Raw genomic sequence first — 20,097 nt, 5'->3', positions numbered from 1 at the left:
GGAACCAAAGCTGACATGCGGCCTCGGAGTTAGTTACAGACAGTGGGGACGTGGAAAATCTCTCCCAGGCAGCACTGGCCCTTTGCTGCCCCTCCCCTTTACCCACACCCCTCTTGTGCTGTCTCACTGGCATTTGTTTCTGCACTAGAAAAGGTGCAGAGCGCCAGGAGAGAAAAAAAAAAACCTAGCAAGCCCTGGCATGCACTTGGATTTACTTAAGCTGCACTGAACTTGGCTTCCTTAGACTGAAAGGACAGCTGGGCACATGTACTTTCCTCCCATGGTGGGAAATTGGTTGAAGGGCTTATTAGCACTGTTAATCATTGAATCTATCAAGCATTTGGTGCTGTCACAAAGACAGCATTCTGCTTTGCTGCCTGCTTAGAAGTGGCACTCCGATTCTGTTTGGACAATGCTCACTGACAAGTGTTTGGGATTTGTTTACTCCGGATTGTATCTATGGGCATCTTTGTTTCTGTCCTTCTTTAAAGGTAAGTTCTGTTTCACCTGCTTTGTTTTCACAGGAACTATTTGATCTCCCCCAAGAAATTCAGCTGTGTCTTTCTTTGGATTCAACTTTCTCAGGGCTAAATCCTAGATCCATGGAGGTCAATGGGAGGTTTGCAATTGATTTTATTAGGGAAAGCAGGTAAACAATTTTTATGAAGAAAACAATATCATCCTGGGAAATGCTATAGTGCACTGTTGTGTTTCAAAATACACTCTTTCTGCGGTCATATAAACAACTATGCTATCCATACTTTACAGGAATGAAACATTTTAACTAGTAGCTAGATAGCATGATGAAGGGAATCATATATCTCTCTGTCTTCTGGACATTTATAATTGCATTTTCACAGTACAAAATAAGATTAGAAGGATTTCCAGAACTATTTACTACTTATGCATAATTGTATAAGGCTTGCCACCTATATAGACAATAGATTAAACTATTTCTGGTTCAATATTTCCCCTCTATTGGATCTTTTGCCTTTTAAAATATCAATGTTTTAAGCCAGTGAGGGGTACAAAGTTGCAAGAATCTATAAAATTTAATGCAAATTCCTACTAGCCTTGCAAGAATGGGAGAATTTTAATCTAATATGAATTCAGTGCTTTAACAGACTTTGTAAAATAACTACCCTGAGCTATCAAATTACCTAGGAGTTGTTTGCTTCTTCGAGCAATGTAATGAGCTTGTAAGACTCATGAGAAAAGCTAAAAGGAGGGAAGTTGAAATTGCATCTGCTCTAAAAAAATATCCAGTATTCCCCAGCTGAAGTTTTCTCATCAATTTCTAAATGAATGCGTTTCATGTAAAAACCTCTGTTTGTCCTAATTATTTTTTGACCATTGTTCTTGCTCTGAACATGTTGCAAAATTTAGCATTTCCCTGTGGCAGATTGCTTTGGCCATTTAGTGCCATATCTAGGCAGTGTCTAGGCAGAAAGCCTAGAGGTTGTTGCTTTCTGGAATGAGGCATATAGTGAACTAATTTCTCAACTACGTAGCACTATTTAGCCATGCTCTTTACACCTGAATAATTTCTCATCAGTTTATCTATTTAGCCTTACAAAACATACATTAGTTTCATTGGAGGGCTGAGAAGTGGGGTTAAGGTAACATGGTAATAAAGTATCCCCGGTAAATGCTCTATTACCCAGCTAAAGAGAGTCCTGCTACTTTTGTTTGCAAGATACCTACATGGTACTTAAAGAACTGAAGGGATAGCCAGATGGGGGAGCTGTGAGCTGTTAATACCTGTGAATTATGTTTGCAAGACACCTATATGGTACTTAATGACTTTTTTTTTTTTTTTGCATTGAAACACTGTATTTTAAATACTGAGATAATTACTAATTCATGAAGGAGCTATCTGATTTTAATGAGGAATTTGCAAATAGAGTGCTTCTATTTCCAATAATGTATGATTTTCCTTTTACTAAATGTTGTTATAAAGTCACAACTTTAGGCCACATTTACAGCCTGCTCCTGAGCTCAGGGGCGTGAACACACGATGGACCTGCAAGCTAGAGGATCCCAAGCTGTCCCAAACTGTATAGACAGAGAAATATTATTTATCAGCCCTATGAATTCACTCTTTAGATTTGAGAAAAATGAAGCATGTGTCTTCTAGCTCTTTACCAATGCTGGAGCCCTTTTGACACTACACTTCAACTGAGTTCCTCAAGGGTTACACGCTGCACCCACATGAAAGTCAAACAAGTTAATCATAATTAGCATCACTATAACAACAGTGCACCAACACACCAAAGAGGAATTCATGTAATTTCTTGCTTATTGCAAATCATTTCACGGGCCATTATATGGAAGGGTATGGAATGACCTACTCCTTCAAAAGTTTTATGCCATCTACACTTAAGTACCTCCTGTGAAAGCACCTCTGTGAACTTCTGATGTGTAATTGCTTTGACTGTTAAGGCATTTTTTGAACATCTAGCCTAATTTTTCCTGTTTTTAGATATCGGGTGTAGCTCTTTGCTATCATTGCAAACAATCTCTGCAGTCTGCTTCCTAGAAGTAATGGAGAGCTCTTTCATAAACCTCATAGGTAGGTGATGGTTTCAGAGTAACAGCCGTGTTAGTCTGTATTCACAAAAAGAAAAGGAGGACTTGTGGCACCTTAGAGACTAACCAATTTATTTGAGCATGAGCTTTCGTGAGCTACAGCTCACTTCATCGGATGCATACTGTGGAAACTGCAGAAGACATTATATACACACAGAGACCATGAAACAATACCTCCTCCCACCCCACTCTCCTGCTGGTAATAGCTTATCTAAAGTGATCATCAAGTTGGGCCATTTCCAGCACAAATCCAGGTTTTCTCACCCTCTGCCCCCCCCCCCCCCACACACACAAACTCACTCTCCTGCTGGTAATAGCCCATCCAAAGTGACCACTCTCTTCACAATGTGTATGACAATCAAGGTGGGCCATTTCCTGCACAAATCCAGGTTCTCTCACCCCTTCACCCCCCTCCAAAAACCACACACACAAACTCACTCTCCTGCTGGTAGGTGATGGGTAGCCTGGGATAAATTATATAGCAGTCAAAAGGAAGGGGGGAGGGATAGCTCAGTGGTTTGAGCATTAGCCTGCTAAACCTAGGGTTTTGAGTTCAATCCTTGAGGGGGCTAGTTAGGGATCTGGGGCAAAAATTGGGGATTGGTCCTGCTTTGAGCAGGGGGTTGGACTAGATGACATCCTGAGGTCCTTTCCAACCCTGATATTCTATGACATTGAAGTCACTTACATATGAAGGAGGATGCAGAAGAAGGTACTGCAGGAAAAGCAGCTAAGTTAAAACACGCCACCCTGTAATTCACTAATACATTATTCTGGCCTCTTGTCATGTAAATTACTTTCCCTTACATTTCCATGCACTCAGACTAACTTGTACCACTTGCCAACATCCAACTTACACCACCTCCTGCCTCACTCCTGAATTAGAGGCAGAGTGGCCCAGTGGGTAGGGTACTGGAGTGAGAATTAGGAAATCTGGCTTCCAGTCCCAGCTCTGCCGCTAACTTGCTGTGTATCCTTGGACAAGTCACTTCCTGCCTCTGTTTTCCTCCCATCCTTTGTCTGTCTCATTTTAGTTCGATTGTAAACTCGTTGAGGCTTGTAAGCCTCTTACCTTGTTTTTGTACGGTGACTAGCACAACGGGGTCCTGAACTGGGCTCTGACTTCTAGGCGCTACTGTAATACGACTATCAATTCACCCCTAAATGTCAAGGCCGTAAAAAAACATTTCCTTCTTAGAAAGATGTCATTTACTTGCACCTTCAATTTGGACTATAACTTACAGAAAACGCCATCGTTGTGGGAAATGATCTGTGCCTACCAATATTCAGCAGTTAAATAGGGGGAGAAATCATTTACAGTGATTAAGAAAAGCAGAACAAACACCAGACCTTGAAACTAAACAGAAGGGACAATGGATTCAATTTTTGAAAACACTGATTTTCCAAAGTGACTTAGGCGCCACTGAAATCAATAGAAGTTAGGAGTCTATATACTTTGAGAATTTGGGGCTTAGACACTTAGGGTATGTCTGTACTGTAATTAAACACTGGTGGCTGTCCTGTGCCAGTTGGCTTGGGCTAAGGGGCTGTTTAATTGTGGTGTAGCCATTGGGGCTCAGGCTGAAGCTTGAGCTCTGGGACCCTCCCACCTCAAAGGCTCCAGCCCCAGTCTGAACATCTACACCACAATTAAACAGCCCCTTAGCCCGAGCCCCACAAGCCTGAATCAGTGGCACAAGCTGGCTCTGGGTTTTTAATTGCAGTGTAGATATACCTTGAGGGAGAAATCTTGGCTCCACTGAAATTAATGGAAGTTTTGTCATTGATTTCCATGGAGCACGGATTTCACCCTAAGTTCCACTGACTTTCAATGAGACTTCGGCTCCAAGGGAGGTCAGCACCTCAGTACCTCTGAGGATCTGGGCCTAGGAGTCTAAATCCCTTGTGAAAATGGAACTTAGGCACCGTTGACTACTTTATCCAAGGAAATTAGCTATTATACAACAAAGGCTGAACATCGAGGAAATTAGCCAGCACACTGATCTGCCTTAGGGAGCTCACTCAGGCACTTTCACAAGAGGTGTTTCAGTGTAGGATGAATTAAACATCTGATCGACTAGTGGAGAGGAAAATCCTGCTCCATGCAGGGTTTGGAAGAAAGGACCCAGGAGGCTATTTCCAGACCTATCATACATCCCATCCCATGAGTTATGCCAGATTTTGTGACAAATCAATATTATATGATCATTTGTCCTGTATCTTTAATTTTATCCTTCTATTTATATTGGAAAAATCAATGAATTTTGGAGAAGACTCCTCTAATGTGACCCTTGCACACAGACTGTCAAAGGGCTGAGAAATAGATGTGGCTAGGAGCTGTGTTTGCAAACAGTGATGTAGTCTTGAGAATGGATTTTAAAACCTGCTGTTTAAAGTTAAGCATACGCTTAGTGCTTTATTTTATCTGGGCCTTAATGAAGTTGTGCCTTGGCTTCACCTGACCAGAACAACTGTGTTAGCAGAAAAGACTTTTTAAACCTGTGCCTTAAACTAGTTTCCTTTCACAAGGAAAGCTGACTTGAGACTTATAGGACTAGGGCGGCAAGTTCAGTTTGACCCTGTAAAATCATTGTAAAAGAAGTATTTGGCCTCTGTTCATCAATCTATGGAACTCCCTGCTAGAGGATGTTGTGAAGGCTAAGGCTATAACAGGGGTCAAAAAAGAACTAGATAAATTCATGAAGGATATGTCCCTCAATGGCTGATGGGCAGGAATGGTGTCCCTAGTTTCTATTTGCCAGAAGCTGGGAATGGATCACTTGATGATTACCTGTTCTGTTCATTGCCTCTGGGGCACCTGGCATTGGCCACTGTCAGAAGACAGGATACTGGGTTAGGTAAACCATTGGTCTGACCAGTATGGCCACTCTTAGGTTCTTATGAAAGACAAGTCTAATGCCGCCATGGAGAGAATCAGTAACTGCACCTTTGGTATCTCTCTGTGTGATGTAGTGCTGTAAATGATTGGATGGATCCATGTTTAGAAAGCACTCTAGCAATCAAGGCAGAAGGGAGATTTCCACCTGGTCATTATGGCTGAGATTTTCAAATCAACTGAAGGGAGTCGTGCTCAAATCCCATTTCATTTCAATGGATATTCTGCATCTATACCCTGAATGAGCTGTTATAGTGAAAACAAAATTATATTGCAGGGTTTGAGGTAATGTCTTACCATCTCCTGTAAGTGGTCACACTGCACCTAGCATGGTTGTCCCATGGTGTTCAGTACCCAGAAATCCTGCATGACTGAATTAAAATAAATGGGCAAAGCCGAGGACACGCGGGATTGACACTAGCTTGTCTGCTGCAATAACGCAGCCCTATGTTAGCCCCTTTGCAATGAGCCATACATTGACAAGACTTTGCTGCTCAGAGTGTTCTCACTGGTATGTGCTATGTCCAGGGAATATGGTATTTGGTCAGCATCTTCTGCACTGAGCAATGCTGCAGAACCAGACTCAGATGCTATGCTGGAAATAACACACACTGCCTACCCCAGGCTCACAGCTAAGCCAGTACGTCAGGAAGAGATTATAATCAGTTGTTTGCGTGGCCACTTGTCTACATGTCAGTGGTCAGATTTATGCGTGGCTAAGACCTTGCCTGTCTCTGGTGGGCAAGCTGTCAAATAGGGAGCAAAGCAATACAGAGTGCAGAGGATATTCTGCTTGTGTAAGTGGGGGAATAGTCCTGCTATTGTGGGGAACTTTCCTGGTTTCTGTACTACCCCGGTGAAGTGGGCTAGCGAAAGGATCTGAGTCCTCGCTCCCACTTCCTTTACCCAGTGGCCTCCCTGCCCTTGAGGACTCCCCTTCCACTCTCCTGTCTGGCAGAGTCCTCGTAACCCCAACAAGGCTGGGCTCAGGATTCCTGGGGGGCTCGACCCCCAACCCTGCTGCAGTCACCTAAGACAGTGGCTAGGGTGTCCCCACTCCAGGGTACTCTTTCTGCACTGGGTGCTTTTCTGACCCACTGACCATTACATATAATTTAAAGCAAATGCAAGTTATTTAATCAACAATTAATTTTAAAAAGAATAAGGAAAAATGGGAAAGGTTAAAGGAAACACATCAACCCACTCGGTGGCAGGGAACATCACAAACAGTGTCTCTGAAATGTCAGGGCAGTTCACAGTCTGTTCCCTGTAAGTCCCAGGCCTTCTTCTCAGGCCCTGGCTGTGCTGTAGGGATGCTGTGGGTTGGACGTGGTGGCCACACACTCTCAGGCTCTAAGTGGTAGGACCCTTCTTCCCAGTGTCGCCCCCGCCCTGTCGGGGTTATGATCCAAGCCTAGCCTGCAGAGCCCCTTGGCTGAGGCGTCTCCCTGTGCTGGGCCCGCTGCCCAGAGTCCCCCTCGCTCTCCCCAGCTGCTCACCACACCCAACTCCGGACCGCTCCGGCCCCAGCTGCACCACTCGGTCTCAGGACTGCTGCTGCTGCTCTGCCTCCAGCTCCCTGGGCTGCTTCTCTGGCCCCTCTGGCTCTGGTTGTTGCAGCTCTGCTCCCCGGACAGGTCTGCTCTGCAGGCTGCTCCTGTGACTCTGCTCCCAGCCCTGACCTGCTTCCTGGGCTGCTTTTCTGGCTCTGGTTGCTGCAGCTCTCCTCCCAGGGCAAGTCTGCTCTCTCTGGGCTGTGCCTCTAGCTTTGGGGCTGCAGCTCTGCTCCCAGGACACGGATCTGCTCTCTCTGGGCTGCTTTTCCAGGCACTCTGGATCTAGCACAGCTCTGCTCCCCAGCTCAACTTGGGCCCCTGCTTTCTCCTTAGCTCGGCCCCACTTTGTCTGATCCAGGCAAATCCAGCTCACATGGAGGACGGGACCTCCCTGGCCTCCTGACTCCCTGATTAGCCTGCTCGCCCTGTCATTCAGGCTGACCTGGAGCATTGGCCTTTCCCCATTGTTCCTGGGGGCTGTCAGTCTCAGGGTCCTCATTCCCCATTGACCCTTCCCCCTTTTTAATACTGGGAACTAGCAACTAAAACACCCCCACTGAATGTTAGTAAGGGGGCAACAGTGCCTTTACACTTGGCAGGGCTTATTAGAACCTTCATAACTTTCTAAGAGCCTTTAAAAGTCAATATAGTTATGAGAGGTCAGTTAATGCACTGAGGGAAAAGGGATTTACAGCACCCACTTCTATCCTTAAGATTAAAAAACCCTTAGATCATTCTGGGTTCAAACAGAAACAAGGTCTAGGGCCAGGTTTTCAAAACAGTTCAACACACATGAGCTCCCATCGAGAATAGAGACCCCCTCCCGATTCATTTCCCCCCCCCAAATCAAGAACAACAGCGTCCCCCTCCCACATTCCATTCCCCCCCATCGGGAACCATGGTGGCTGCGGGGTCCTGGCGGCTCACAGTCAGTAGGGATGAGTTTCCTGCAGCTCCCATTACATTAATGGAATCTGTTAAGGACTGCATCAGTGAACACCCTCTAAAGTTCGGCTCCCCGGCCATAACCCTTGAGGTCTGCAGTGTTTCCAAGCTTCAAGCTGTGAGACCTTTGGCTGCCTAAGGGTCTTAACCCAGGGCTTGTCAGGTCCCATGCACAGCGTCCCACACCTCCTTCCACAGAGCCTAACTCTAGCTACCCTCAGCCCCCAAGAAAGAAGTTCTGCATTGGTGGGGCTGAGTGTTACACGAAGCAGGTGGTGCAGTCAGAGTCCATGGTCACTTATAAGGCAGCCAGTGGGGGAAAAACAGTCTTTCATCCCCAGGAAGAGGTTATTGAGGAGGTAGCTGCTTAAAGGCCCCATAGCCTAGTTCATCGCTGACCGACCACCCCCCTGTCACTGTAAAGGCGTTTCTCCTCACGCAGACAAAGATTCTGCCTCAGAATCAGTTTCAGATGTGCCTGTCCCCAGACTGGCCTTGAAGGTATAAACTCCTGCTCAAACCCAGGCCCTGCTTTGCTCTCAGGGAATAGCACGGTTGTTCAGGCAGTCCTGTTGGTTCTGCTATCATATGGGCACTCTGTTGCCCAGGCCCGCTGACTGGGGGTGGGGGGCAAAGGGGGCAATTGCCAGTGGCTCAGGCAATTTAAAAGGGCCCAGGACCCTTGACCGCCACCACCGGTAGCCGCGCAGTGGGGCTAAGGCAGGCTTCCTGCCCACCCTTGCCCTGTGCTGCTTCTAGAAGCGGCTGGAACGGCTCTACGGGTGAGCGGGGGGAGGTCTCCGCGTGCTGCTCCTGCCCCAGCGCCAACTCTGCAACTCCAATTGGCTGCCTAGGAGCCACTGCCAGAGGGGTGTGCCGGTCGCTTTCAAGAGCCGCCTCAACCCCCTCCTGCAACCAAACTCCCTTCCAGAGCCCAACCCCGCACGCTCCCGCACCCAAACTCCCTCCCAGAGCCCAACACTGCATGCTCCCACATCCCAACTCCCTCCCAGAGCCCACCCCCCCGCACCCAAACTCCTTCCCAGAGCCCAACACCGCATGCTCCCGCATCCCAACTCCCTCCCAGAGCCCACCCCCCCGCACCCAAACTCCCTCCCAGAGCCCAACACCGCATGCTCCCGCATCCCAACTCCCTCCCAGAGCCCACCCCCCCCGCACCCAAACTCCTTCCCAGAGCCTGACCCCCCCCCACACCCCCTCCCAGAGCCCAAGCCCGCACCCCCCCGACACAAACTCCCTCCCAGAACCTGCACCTCCTCTTGCTCCCATACTAACTCTCAGAGCCTGCACCTCCTCCCGCAACCAAACTCCTTCCCAGAGCCTGCACCCCCTCCCGCAACCAAACTCCTTCCCAGAGCCTGCACCCCCTCCTGCTGCCAGACTCCCTCCCAAACATCATGCTCAGGGCCACAGAAGGCATAGGGAAAGACACTCCCTGCCATGAGTAGCTTAAATGAAGATTGTGACAGACCCCACTTTCCTACTTCTATAGGCCACTTCCACACGGGGCCTGTGGAAGTAGGGAAAAGATCAAGAAATCTTGAACAGACAGAAAACCTGCTTTCAATCAGAGGCCTCTGCATCCGATGAGAAAATTCCCACAGCAGGCTGGCACAGCCATTGGACACGGGACCAGTGAGAAGGAAGCCTGCAGGCTGGGGTATTCCATGAGAGAAGGGAAGTGCAGAAACCTGACAAGGGATTTCTTTGTTGAGAGAGCGCACTCTTCAACCTGTTTCTGATCTCACATACACAGGTGTAGCACTACTGACTTTGGTGGCTGTGCTCCCAGCTTAGATCAGCATTGGGCCTTACAGTTCTTTGGAGAGGAATCAGAGAGCATGACTGTAGTTGCCTGGGGTCCAGTTCTATTCTTGCTTCCAATGGTGCAAATCAGGAGTGACTCCATTTAAATAAGTGGAATTACAATGGCATAAAACCTGCTTAAGCAAAATCAGAATCTGGCCCCTGCACCCACACTGCCCAAGAGCACCTGTTATTGCTCCTATTCCTGCTCTTGGAAGAGAATTATTCAAATAGGTCAAAGCTGACATGGTCCTCAGTGTACCCCGGTAGCCACGAAAGCCCTAGTTTTCACGCTGTTTGCCTTCCCCATCAGGTCTTACAAAAAGATGGGAGTTGGGGTCTAATCCTGCACTCACAGCAAAGACAACGGTGTCTGGCAGCTTGGAAGCAGAGAGACACACGGTAACAAAACAGGATGCTCCAAAGGAGTCATTGACATTGAGAAAGGACTTGTACAATAGGCCACACGTCAAGACATGGCTAATGTTCAGACACTTGATGTGAAGATAAGCAAATCAGACCAAAGCCAGCCAAAATAAAATACTTCGACCAAGGGCTCTAGATCAGGTCCTTGCTTGATTAGTTGCCAGCATAATTGGATCAGCCAGACAGGGTGATAGCGCTCCTCATCAAGAGATTCTCAAAAGCAGCATCCACCTTCAGTCTGGAATCTTAGCTTGGCTTTCAGAGCCCCCCTCACCCACTCATCCTTCAGAGCCCTGAGCTCCGCTGCCTCATTTGCCTTTCCATCAAAGTAGCCCTTTTGTGACAGCAATCACTTCCACTAGCAGGATTTCAGAATGAGGGGCTCTGTCCATGGTCCTAGTCCTGCTTCCTCCGTACAGACAAATCTAACCCTAGCTTAAAATCAGAAACTTGGTTGTGCCTGCTTAAACCAGGGCTGAATTGGATCCAAAGGGATTTACACTGTCTTTGATTCCTCAGTGTCTAAAAGCAAAAGCTGAGCACATGTTTGATGTTCAAGACCCACCCAAAACTTCTATCAGAAAGTACACAATCCCTCCTAGACATCCTCTGTCCACTTCAACCCACCAGCGACAGGGAAGAAAGCATTAATGGCTACATGACTTAAAGCAGGCATTGCCGAGACGTCCCTGTAAATCCACAGATGTATATTCACCTAGGCCAATGGCTGTGTCACAGGCTACACAAGGCTACACTTCATAGGAGGAAAGGTGTGTAGCTTTTCTTTCAGAAAATTGGCAGTCACTGCTGTCTAAATTTCACAGTGGCATTGGCAGACAGGGATAAAAAGGAGAAATAAATTATTGTGGCTTAGCTGATCATTAGGGTGAGTTTTTTTAAAAAGCACTCAGCGTTGGCTCGACTCCGAAATTAATGGTAAAACTCCTGCTCTTACTGGCTCTTCCAGGTGACTCACAATTTCTCGGGACACCGTATGTGGTGTGCGCAGACTGCACAGCGGTCAGGAAGTTCTCTGCTCTGTAAAAAACTAGGGTACCGAGTAATGTGATATTTACAAGTACTGCTGTCACTTTGGGGGCGTTCCGCTTGGCAGGGATCGAAGGAGGTGGCTCTGAAATGTGATTGGTGAAAATTAAAAAGCTACTTTCAATATAGGAAGGGTGATTTTGTGAGTAGGGTACATCTACACTGCAATGAAAAACCCTGTGCCAGCTGACTTGGGCTCGTGGGGCTTCGCCTTAGGGGCTGTTTAATTGCAGTGTAGATGTTCAGGTGTGGGCTGGAGCCTGGGCTCTAGGACTCTGCGAGGCTGGCCAGCTGTGAGTGTCTAATTGCAGTGTAGACACATACCCTTCACCACTGGCCTGGGACTCAGGAAATCTGGGTTCAATTCCTGGCTCTGCATCCTGTGCAACTTTGGAGAAATAACTTAAGTTTTCCCTCTGTAAAAGGAGGATAATATTTGTTTCTTTCACCCTGGTCTGTCTTGTCTATTTCAGCTGTAGGCTCTTTGTGTCAGGGAATGTCTCTCAATATGTGTTTGTACAGCCCCTGATGCAATGGGGCCCTGATCTGAGTTGGGGGTCTGTAGGCCCTACCGTAATAGAAACATTGTTTGTATGACTATCATGTGTAGGAGCCCCAGGAATGGACCAGGACCCCTGGCGCTGTACAAAAAGAATAAAGAAAAATAATGAAAGAAACGTCAGTCATATCTGTACCTGGATATCTTACTATCATCATCTCTGAAATTCTGCTCACATCTACACTGCCCCAGCTGCTCCCGTGCTGAAATCCTTATCCTGGCTCTATACTGACTCAATTCTCAATGGTCTTCCCAAATCTCCAGCATGTTCACAATGAACCTGGTACCAAGTAGGCTACAACATATCACTCCTATTCTCAGACAACCCCACTGGCTTCCTGCAGCCATCTCAAAACTGAAAATAAAATAATACCTAGCTTGTCTATAGCATTTTTCATCGGTGGATCTCAGATTGCTTTACAAAAGCACCATAATTTCCATTTTATAGATAGGGAAACTGAGGCACAGTGAGGTGAAGTATCTTGCCCAAGGCCACATCAAGAAGAGAACTAGGGTCTCCTAATTCCCAGGCCTATGTTCTGTACTAATGGTTCTCAACCAGGGGAATGTGTACCCCTGGGGGTACTCAGAGGTCTTCCAGGAGGTACATCAACTCATCTAGATATTTGCCTGGTTTTACAACAGGCTATATAAAAGCACTTAGCAAAGTCAGTACCAACTAAAATATGATAGACAATGACTTGTTTATACTGCTTTGTATACTACACACTGAAATGTAAACACAATATTTATATTCCAATGGATTTATTTTATAATTATATGGTAAAAATGAGAAACTCAGCAATGTTTCAGTAATAGTGTGCTGTGACAATTCTGTATTTTTATGAGACTCTGAAGGTTAGAATCAAAGACTATACAAAAGGGAACTAGAGGAAAGAGAGTTTAACCAAAGACAAGAAATACTCAAGTACAGAGCATACACGTTATGAGGCAATTGATGAGAGAGAATTACAATTTTCATTTCTAAACAAGGATACAATTTTAAGAGTACTTTGTCTTTATGGACTAAAATCCAAAGGAAAAAGGACTTAAAAAAAAGAAAGGGCTTACAATTGTGGTAAAATGCCATGACACTGACTACACATAAGAACAAAAGCAGAAGGGAATATTAGTATTTTGAGGGATTAAATGACATATGGCAATGACATGCTTTACATTCCCAGAAATCTGCAGAATACACTAAGTAAATTTATGCATGCACATGTCTGCCAAAGTGGATTGAATATGCTGCATTTCTTCAAAGCTGGTTAGATTCCTAGTGAATATTCTAAAACAGACACACCTGAAAAATATTTTATGCTCCACACCTTCACATTTTGCCTGGATCATCCCCACTATCTGTTTCATTATTCTTTATTTCACATCCTTGGGAATAAAATCCTTACATTTGTTTATTCCATACGAAAACTTCATAGTGGAAACTAAAAACCCTATACGAATCTATGGAGAAACTACCTGAAAGATAAACATGTAAATGAAAATATCCCATAAGATTCTAGAAGGACTTTTAGCATTGTCAAGTTCCTTCCCCACTCTGAACTCTAGGGTAGAGATGTGGGGACCTGCATGAAAGACCCCCTAAGCTTATTCTTACCAGCTTAGGTTAAAACTTTGCCTTGTCCTTGAACAGTATACTGCCACCACCAAGCGTTTTAAACAAAGAACAGGGAAAGAGACCACTTGGAGATGTCTTCCCCCGAAAATATCCCCCCAAGCCCTACACACCGCCTTTCCTGGGGAGGCTTGAGAATATTATCCTAAACAATTGGTTACAAAATCATCAAAGACCCAAACCCCTGGATCTTGGAACTATGGAAAAATCAGTCAGGTTCTTAAAAGAAGGATTTTATTAAAAAAAAAGAAAAAGAAAAAAGAAAGAAAGGTAAAAATCATCTCTGTAAAATCAGGATGGAAAATACTTTACAGGGTATTCAGATTCAAAACACAGAGGATCCCCCTCTGGGCAAAACCTTAAAGTTACAGAAAACAGGAATAAACCTCCCTTTTAACACAGGGAAAATTCACATAAAACAAAAGATAATCTAATCTGCCTTGCCTGGTTTACCTATACTGGTTGCAATATTGGAGACTTGGATTAGGATGGGTTGGAGAAGATGGATTTCTGTCTGGCCTCTCTCAGTCCCAAGAGAGAACAACCACATAAACAAAGAGCACAAACAAAAGCCTCGCCCCCCTCAAGATTTGAAAGTATCTTGTCCCCTTATTGGTCCTTTGGGTCAGGTGCCAGCCAGGTTAGCTGAGCTTCTTAACCCTTTACAGGTAACAGGATGTTGCCTCTGGCCAGGATGGATTTTATAGCACTGTATACAGAAAGGTGGTTACCCTTCCCTTTATATTTATGACAAGGATATTTCCATATTGCTAAACAGATGCTTCTTTAGTTTTCTTAATACCATCTTGCTGTATAAGCTTTCCTATCAGATTGAGTGATGTCTGAATTCACTATACAAATAAATCCTACATGCTGGTATAATGAGATTGATGTTCAAGAAAGGAAAATTTGGGGAATTAAGAATATCTGATTGTTTAAAAAAAAAAAGAAAAAGAAAAAAAAGAGTATGGGCAAGAGAGAAGGGATCCATCAGGAATATGCAGATTCAGTTAAAGGTTCAGATTCAGAAAAGGTAAGGGCAGCAAATAAGTAGAATGAGTTAATGACAGCCTAAGGGGTTAAGGGCTTTTACAAATAGATCAGGAGACAAAATACTAGAGAAGCAGCAGTGTGATGGGAAGAGGAATGAAGTTAATGATGATTCAAGAATGCTGAGCTACAGAACTGCTTTAAGATCTAAATGTCACTCAAACAAAAGCAACGTAATAATTGGTGGAGACCTGGTAACAGCGGTGTATATAATAAAGGAAAAGGAATATTTTTGGAATAGTCAGGGAGGACTGGACAAAGGCCTGGACAATATCAATAATATGAATCAAGTAATAACTGTCTGTGTAAAGTTCCTCTGCTAAAGCAAAAAGAGGGAAGTAGAAACAATTAAAATAATTCAGATGAAATCACCCTCTAAAAGCTTGAACACATAAGACCTGCCAAAAGAATTAAAAAAAAAAAGTGGGGAAGAAAGGGAGGAAGCAATAAATGTGGCCAGCAGAACTCAGATTGAAACTCCCTAACTTTTTTTTTTTTAAATCCAAAAGATGTTATTTGGGAGTGGGAAGGGATGTGCCGAGACAGATTTCAAGGAGGAGCAAGTTCCAGACCCACTAGGACCCAATAGAACAAAAGCCCGATCACCTACCAAATTCAGATGTAAGTCAGATTACAGTAGCACCTCAAGAGCCTACCCAAGATTAGGGGGCCCAGTGTGCCGCGTGCAGCACAAACACAGGCTGCGTCTACACTACACACCACTGGTGGTGGCACATAGTGTACGTGTAGCTACACACTGGGTGGGTCCACGCTGCGTGTGTAGCTGCCTGTGTCAGTGAAAGGCTCTGGCAGAGGGGAGGCAGGGAGATGCTACATGGCTAACAATAGCAGCCTAGAGGGGGAGGCACACCTTGGGTGAGCAGAGTGTGTACTCGCCTACACACCCACACCCTTCAGGCATGTCTTGACTCCCCTAAGCCGCGCCTCACCAGCTCCCTGGCTGTTTATAGCCACGCTGTATGTAGTCTCCATGCGGCCAACAGAAGCATGCAGTGCAGAAGTACCCACAGAGGGAGAGATTGCCTTCCCCAAAGAGCTTATTTCTAAATAGACAAGACAATGGGTGGGAAGGGAGATAGAGGCACAAGAGGGAAAGTGACTTACCTGAAGTCACGCGTCAAGTCAGAGGCAGAGCCAGAAGCAGAACCCAGCTCTACTGAATCCCAGTCCAGCGCCCCATCCAATGGGCTGCACAACAGACAAGGGGGACGGACAGACGGGAGAGGAATGCTCAGTGGTACAATCCATAAATAGTGCCTGCTGTCTGAGCACAAGGCTCCAGCAAGAGGTTCTCAGATACAGCCAGGTCCTGCACCTTTAAGGGCTTTAAAAATCAGTGTCAGGTTACACTTTGAATAACTTTACAATCAAAGCAGCTAACCAAGGGGTACAGAGCCCTGGAGTCCTAAGGAGACTATGCAACATGCAGTACCACAAATGGGCAGCTCTTCCCGGGACGCATGCTGCTGCCAACTCATACTAGACTCAACGTCACCTGAGCCAGTAGCACCACTGAGCGCTTCTCCTGCATTGTCTCCCCCAGGCCTTCAAAGCACTTTGCAAACGCCGATGAATTAAGCCTCACAGCCACCATTTGAGAGTAGGACAGTAAGTATTATCTGTACGACCCACACTAGCACAGCGTGGCTCTGTTTCCCTTTAGTGGCTAGACACTTAGAAGTTTGAGTCCACAACCTTTGAGCTTAGGAGGCCAGTTAATTAAAGCTAGCCCTGTTCCTCCTCTCTCTCTTTTTGCACTTCTTTCCTGTATCTCTTCTCAGCCTTGGACTGATGGGCCAATTGAGTTCGTTACTCCCAGTCAGCTTCTCCTGGGGCAGTAATCGGCCTTTAAGGGATCAGAGTGCAGGCTCACCTACTCACTCCCTGCACTCGGTCACACTTGCTTACTAACTTCATAGAGTTTAAGGCCAAAGGGGACCATTAGCTGATCAAATCTGATCTCCAGTATATCACAGACCTTTACATTTTACCTAGTTACCCCTGTCACTTGTGTTTGGTTCAAATATTTCTTCCAAGGCTTGATTTGAAGACATGAAGAGATGGAGAATCCACCACTCCCCTTGGGAGTTTGTTCCCACGGTTAATCACCTTCACTGTTAAACATTTGTGCCTTCATTCTAATTTGAATTTGTCCAGCGACAGCTTCCAGCCATTAGACTAAAGAGCCCATTAGCACCCAGTATTTTCTCCCCCTAGAGCCCTTTGGGATCGTCTATTTTATCTGCAGCACTGCCTATAGTTACGGTTGCCTTACACTTTCTGTTATAAGACTGGTTTCAGTTGCTTATAACTTTGCCAGACTTTCCGCCCCCAAGCTTGTTCTCTGCTTGAGGCTGAATTAAAAAAAATTCACAAACATGGGTCAGCCATTTCCATGAAGAAAGTTAAGGGAAAATACATTGTGTTGCCAGCATTTAACTTTTTTCCAATCCATTTCTTTGAAGAGCTCCAGTGCCTCTGTGCTTTGGAGCAAAAACTAGAAATGAGGCAGGAGGGTGGTCCTGGGGTTAGAGGGGTGCATTGTGCTCCTCACAGAAAATCCACCCAGATCTGGCAAAGTTAGAAGCCTTTGCACATGCTCAGATATGGTTCGTCTTGCTTCTAAAATCTCAGAATGTTCCAACTGCACTGGGCACACTCCAGCCTCACTGCCTTCATATGCACCAAGGGTACTTCCCAGCTCCCACCACCTTTCATCCACTCTGAGCATGCTCATAGGCCCCACAGTGCTTGGCTCCACATGGGGAACAACAGCAGCAGCCGCCTCTGTAGCCTAGAGGAAGGTGTGTTTGGTTGGAAGCCAGCAACAGACCAAAGTGTCTCAGCATTTCTACTGACTAATGGTAATATTTCTGTGTATCCAGGCCTTTTTCTTGAGCCAGGCCTAATGCCTCCACCATAGAAGGGAGACAAGTATCGTTCCCACAATGAGGTAATGGCAAAGTCATGCATTATCACTTCTGGCAGAGCTGGAACACATGCACATCTAATATGGCAGACTATAGTCATACCCACACAACCTTTTAGAATGAATAGGGCAAATCTGTGTGCTTGGTAACCACACTGCGCAAAAAAGGCCAAGATTAGTACCCAGAAATTCTGATTCAGGTTCTTCTACTGCTGGCTGGGGAATGGCTAAGTAAAGCACTAGCAAAACGTGTACTGCATTCCCCACCCCACAAAGGCTAGTCCACATATAGGATAACAACCTACTACTGCTACCAGTTACTCCTTTGTCTCAAATGGTAGCAGTCTGTGTTGTAGATCTAAAGGTCCTGCATTCAGATCCTGATGATAAACCCAGGAAGGTGTCAATCTGGTTCTAAATAATGGTCTTACTATTTTATAGCTTTCTTTATTAAAAAAAAAAGAGAGAGAGCGAGAGAGAGATAGGAAATTGCATTTAAAAAAAAACCTATGTTAAAGGCCATTAAGGTTGCAAAGTCAAGCATTCTAATGCCAGGAGATGCCAGATTTAAGGTTGACTGTACAACTTCAAATCAGCCCCCTTGTGAGTATGCATTACGATACAGTCTTTAATTACATAATCACATTTTCCATAGCACCCCTGCCTGATTAGTGCATACATTAGTGCATACATAGTGCATTAGTGGATAGTGAAAGAGGCCATTCTCTTGTGCTTAAAGACAAGAGCTCTGGGTTCTATTCCTGGTTCTGCTACACACTTCCTGTGTCATGTGGGGCAAGACTGTACCACAATGCATCTGCACAAGGGAAGTGAATGATGGTTTCACCTCATGTCTGGTGTCACTTTTGAGCAATTGACTTTTCAACTTTACCATTCTTCCAATAGTTATTTTGGATGCAATTTCATACTGGCCACCGGAAAAAAGATCCAGTCCCGAAGACCGGGGCCAGATTTGTGCATCTCACTACCAGTCCCCAGACCCAGAAATTACAACCTCCTGTTACAGAAAAATGCCACAATTTAGTTCATTCCAACTTCACACCATGGAGTTTTCGGGGCTTTAGAGAGAGAGAAAACCAATCATCTCCCTGGTGACCGAAGCACTGAGTATTTTAAAACTGTGCTGGTCTAATTTTTCTAAAAAAATTATTTTAATCTGTCCCCAATCTCACCTCTCTTCCTGCTCAGAGGCTGCTGCAACAAAACGAGATGACAGCCTGATTAGACAGGCCAACCATTTGTGACACCAACAGCTGCCTTGGCAATTCGCCAAGAACCTCCAGGCTCCAAACTGCATGCAGATGTACATAATTTCATAGATAAAAAATGAAATGCGCACAAACACATGGCTACAAATCCCAACACAATGGGCTATATAATCACTGGGATATGTTGCTGGTCTCCAAGTTGAGCGGGCGCCAGCAATTGCCCAACACTGAGAGAGGACACAACATCGGATGATAATCATAGACTATCAGGGTTGGAAGGGACCTCAGGAGGTCATCTAATCCAACCCCCTGCTCAAAGCAGGACCAATCCCCAATTTTTGCCCCAGATCCCTAAATGGCCCCCTCAAGCATTGAACTCAAAACCCTGGGTTTAGCAGGCCAATGCTCAAACCACTGAGCTATCCCTCCCCCCATAATGGAGGACTTCAGCTGCCAAAATATTAACAGGCCCATGAAGGCACCGTTTTGAGAAGAAATTTCTCAACCCCATAAAGAATTGCTTCTTGGAACAGAGGATGCAGGAGGAGATATGTTTGACTCTGTCCTAAGTAATACACAGGAGAGCTTGGTTTAATGAAGCTAAAGGACCACAATGGTAGTACAGTCTACACTGTTGTGGATAGAGGGATTTTCAAACGCTAACATAGGGTGGCTTCTGGAGGGGAAAAAACACAAGCCAATTTAAACAAAGCTAAAGAGGCAAAACAAGGAGTAATGGTCTCAAGTTGCAGTGGGGGAGGTTTAGGTTGGATATTAGGAATATCCATGTGACACACATGGCAGTTGAGGCTACGCAGATTATCGAAGCAAAGAGCTGTAGGGTTCTAAGAGGAATGAGACATTTATATGGGGCTAGACTGTGCTTGTTTGGCACAGGCCTGTGTTGAGGGGCAGCAGGGAGGCACTGAGAGAAATAACACCTCCCACAGCTCTACTCCTTTGGCTGCTGTACCCTTGGTAAATTCTGGCTGCAGTGAAACTCAGTGCAAATTTGGGCATTGACTTCAGGGAAGCCAGGTGTGCTGGTTAGCACATGGGGACATGAAGTCATAGCTCTGTCTATTTCCCACCCCCTGCAGCACCCCTACAGGAACATCTCGATAGCAAGCCTGCACCTCCCCTGAACAAAGGCTGCAATTCTGCCCAGCCCCTGTGAGCACTGCCAAGGGCAAGGAGGAGGCTCTTTTCTGCCTCCCCCAGACATGCATGGTCACAGAGGGGCAGGCCCAATCAGATCCATTGATAACAAGGACCCCACAGTTAACTTAGATAGGATAAACACACATACAGATGTCAATGTAATGCCAGCTCTCGGGCTTCAGGACACAATGCAGCCACTCAGAGCTGGGCCAAGTTTTTTTGACTCTTG

The 20,097-nt window shown here is 45.6% G+C and overlaps 1 protein-coding gene across 3 annotated transcripts in view; it reads left to right on the top strand.

The window, feature by feature from the left end:
- LOC141987833 (neuronal acetylcholine receptor subunit alpha-7-like) overlaps window positions 1–20,097 on the top strand; it is a 119,180-nt gene that overhangs the window by 499 nt on the left and 98,584 nt on the right. Inside the window, exon 1 of one of the 3 annotated variants that reach the window (XM_074953621.1) lies at window positions 101–491. The exons of 1 other annotated variant lie outside the window; for it this stretch is intronic. In XM_074953621.1, the coding sequence (XP_074809722.1) occupies window positions 413–491 (79 nt within the window). In that variant the 5' untranslated portion in view covers window positions 101–412. Of the gene's footprint in view, window positions 1–100; window positions 492–20,097 lie in introns of those variants that run through there. One more of the 3 variants, XM_074953623.1, reaches the window with a different exon arrangement.

The sequence above is a fragment of the Natator depressus genome, chromosome 5, assembly GCF_965152275.1.
Source record: "Natator depressus isolate rNatDep1 chromosome 5, rNatDep2.hap1, whole genome shotgun sequence".
In the NCBI taxonomy this organism is placed as follows: Eukaryota; Metazoa; Chordata; order Testudines; family Cheloniidae; genus Natator; species Natator depressus.
Note: the sequence above shows the minus strand (reverse complement) of the source record. Positions and strands in the feature narration are given on the sequence as shown.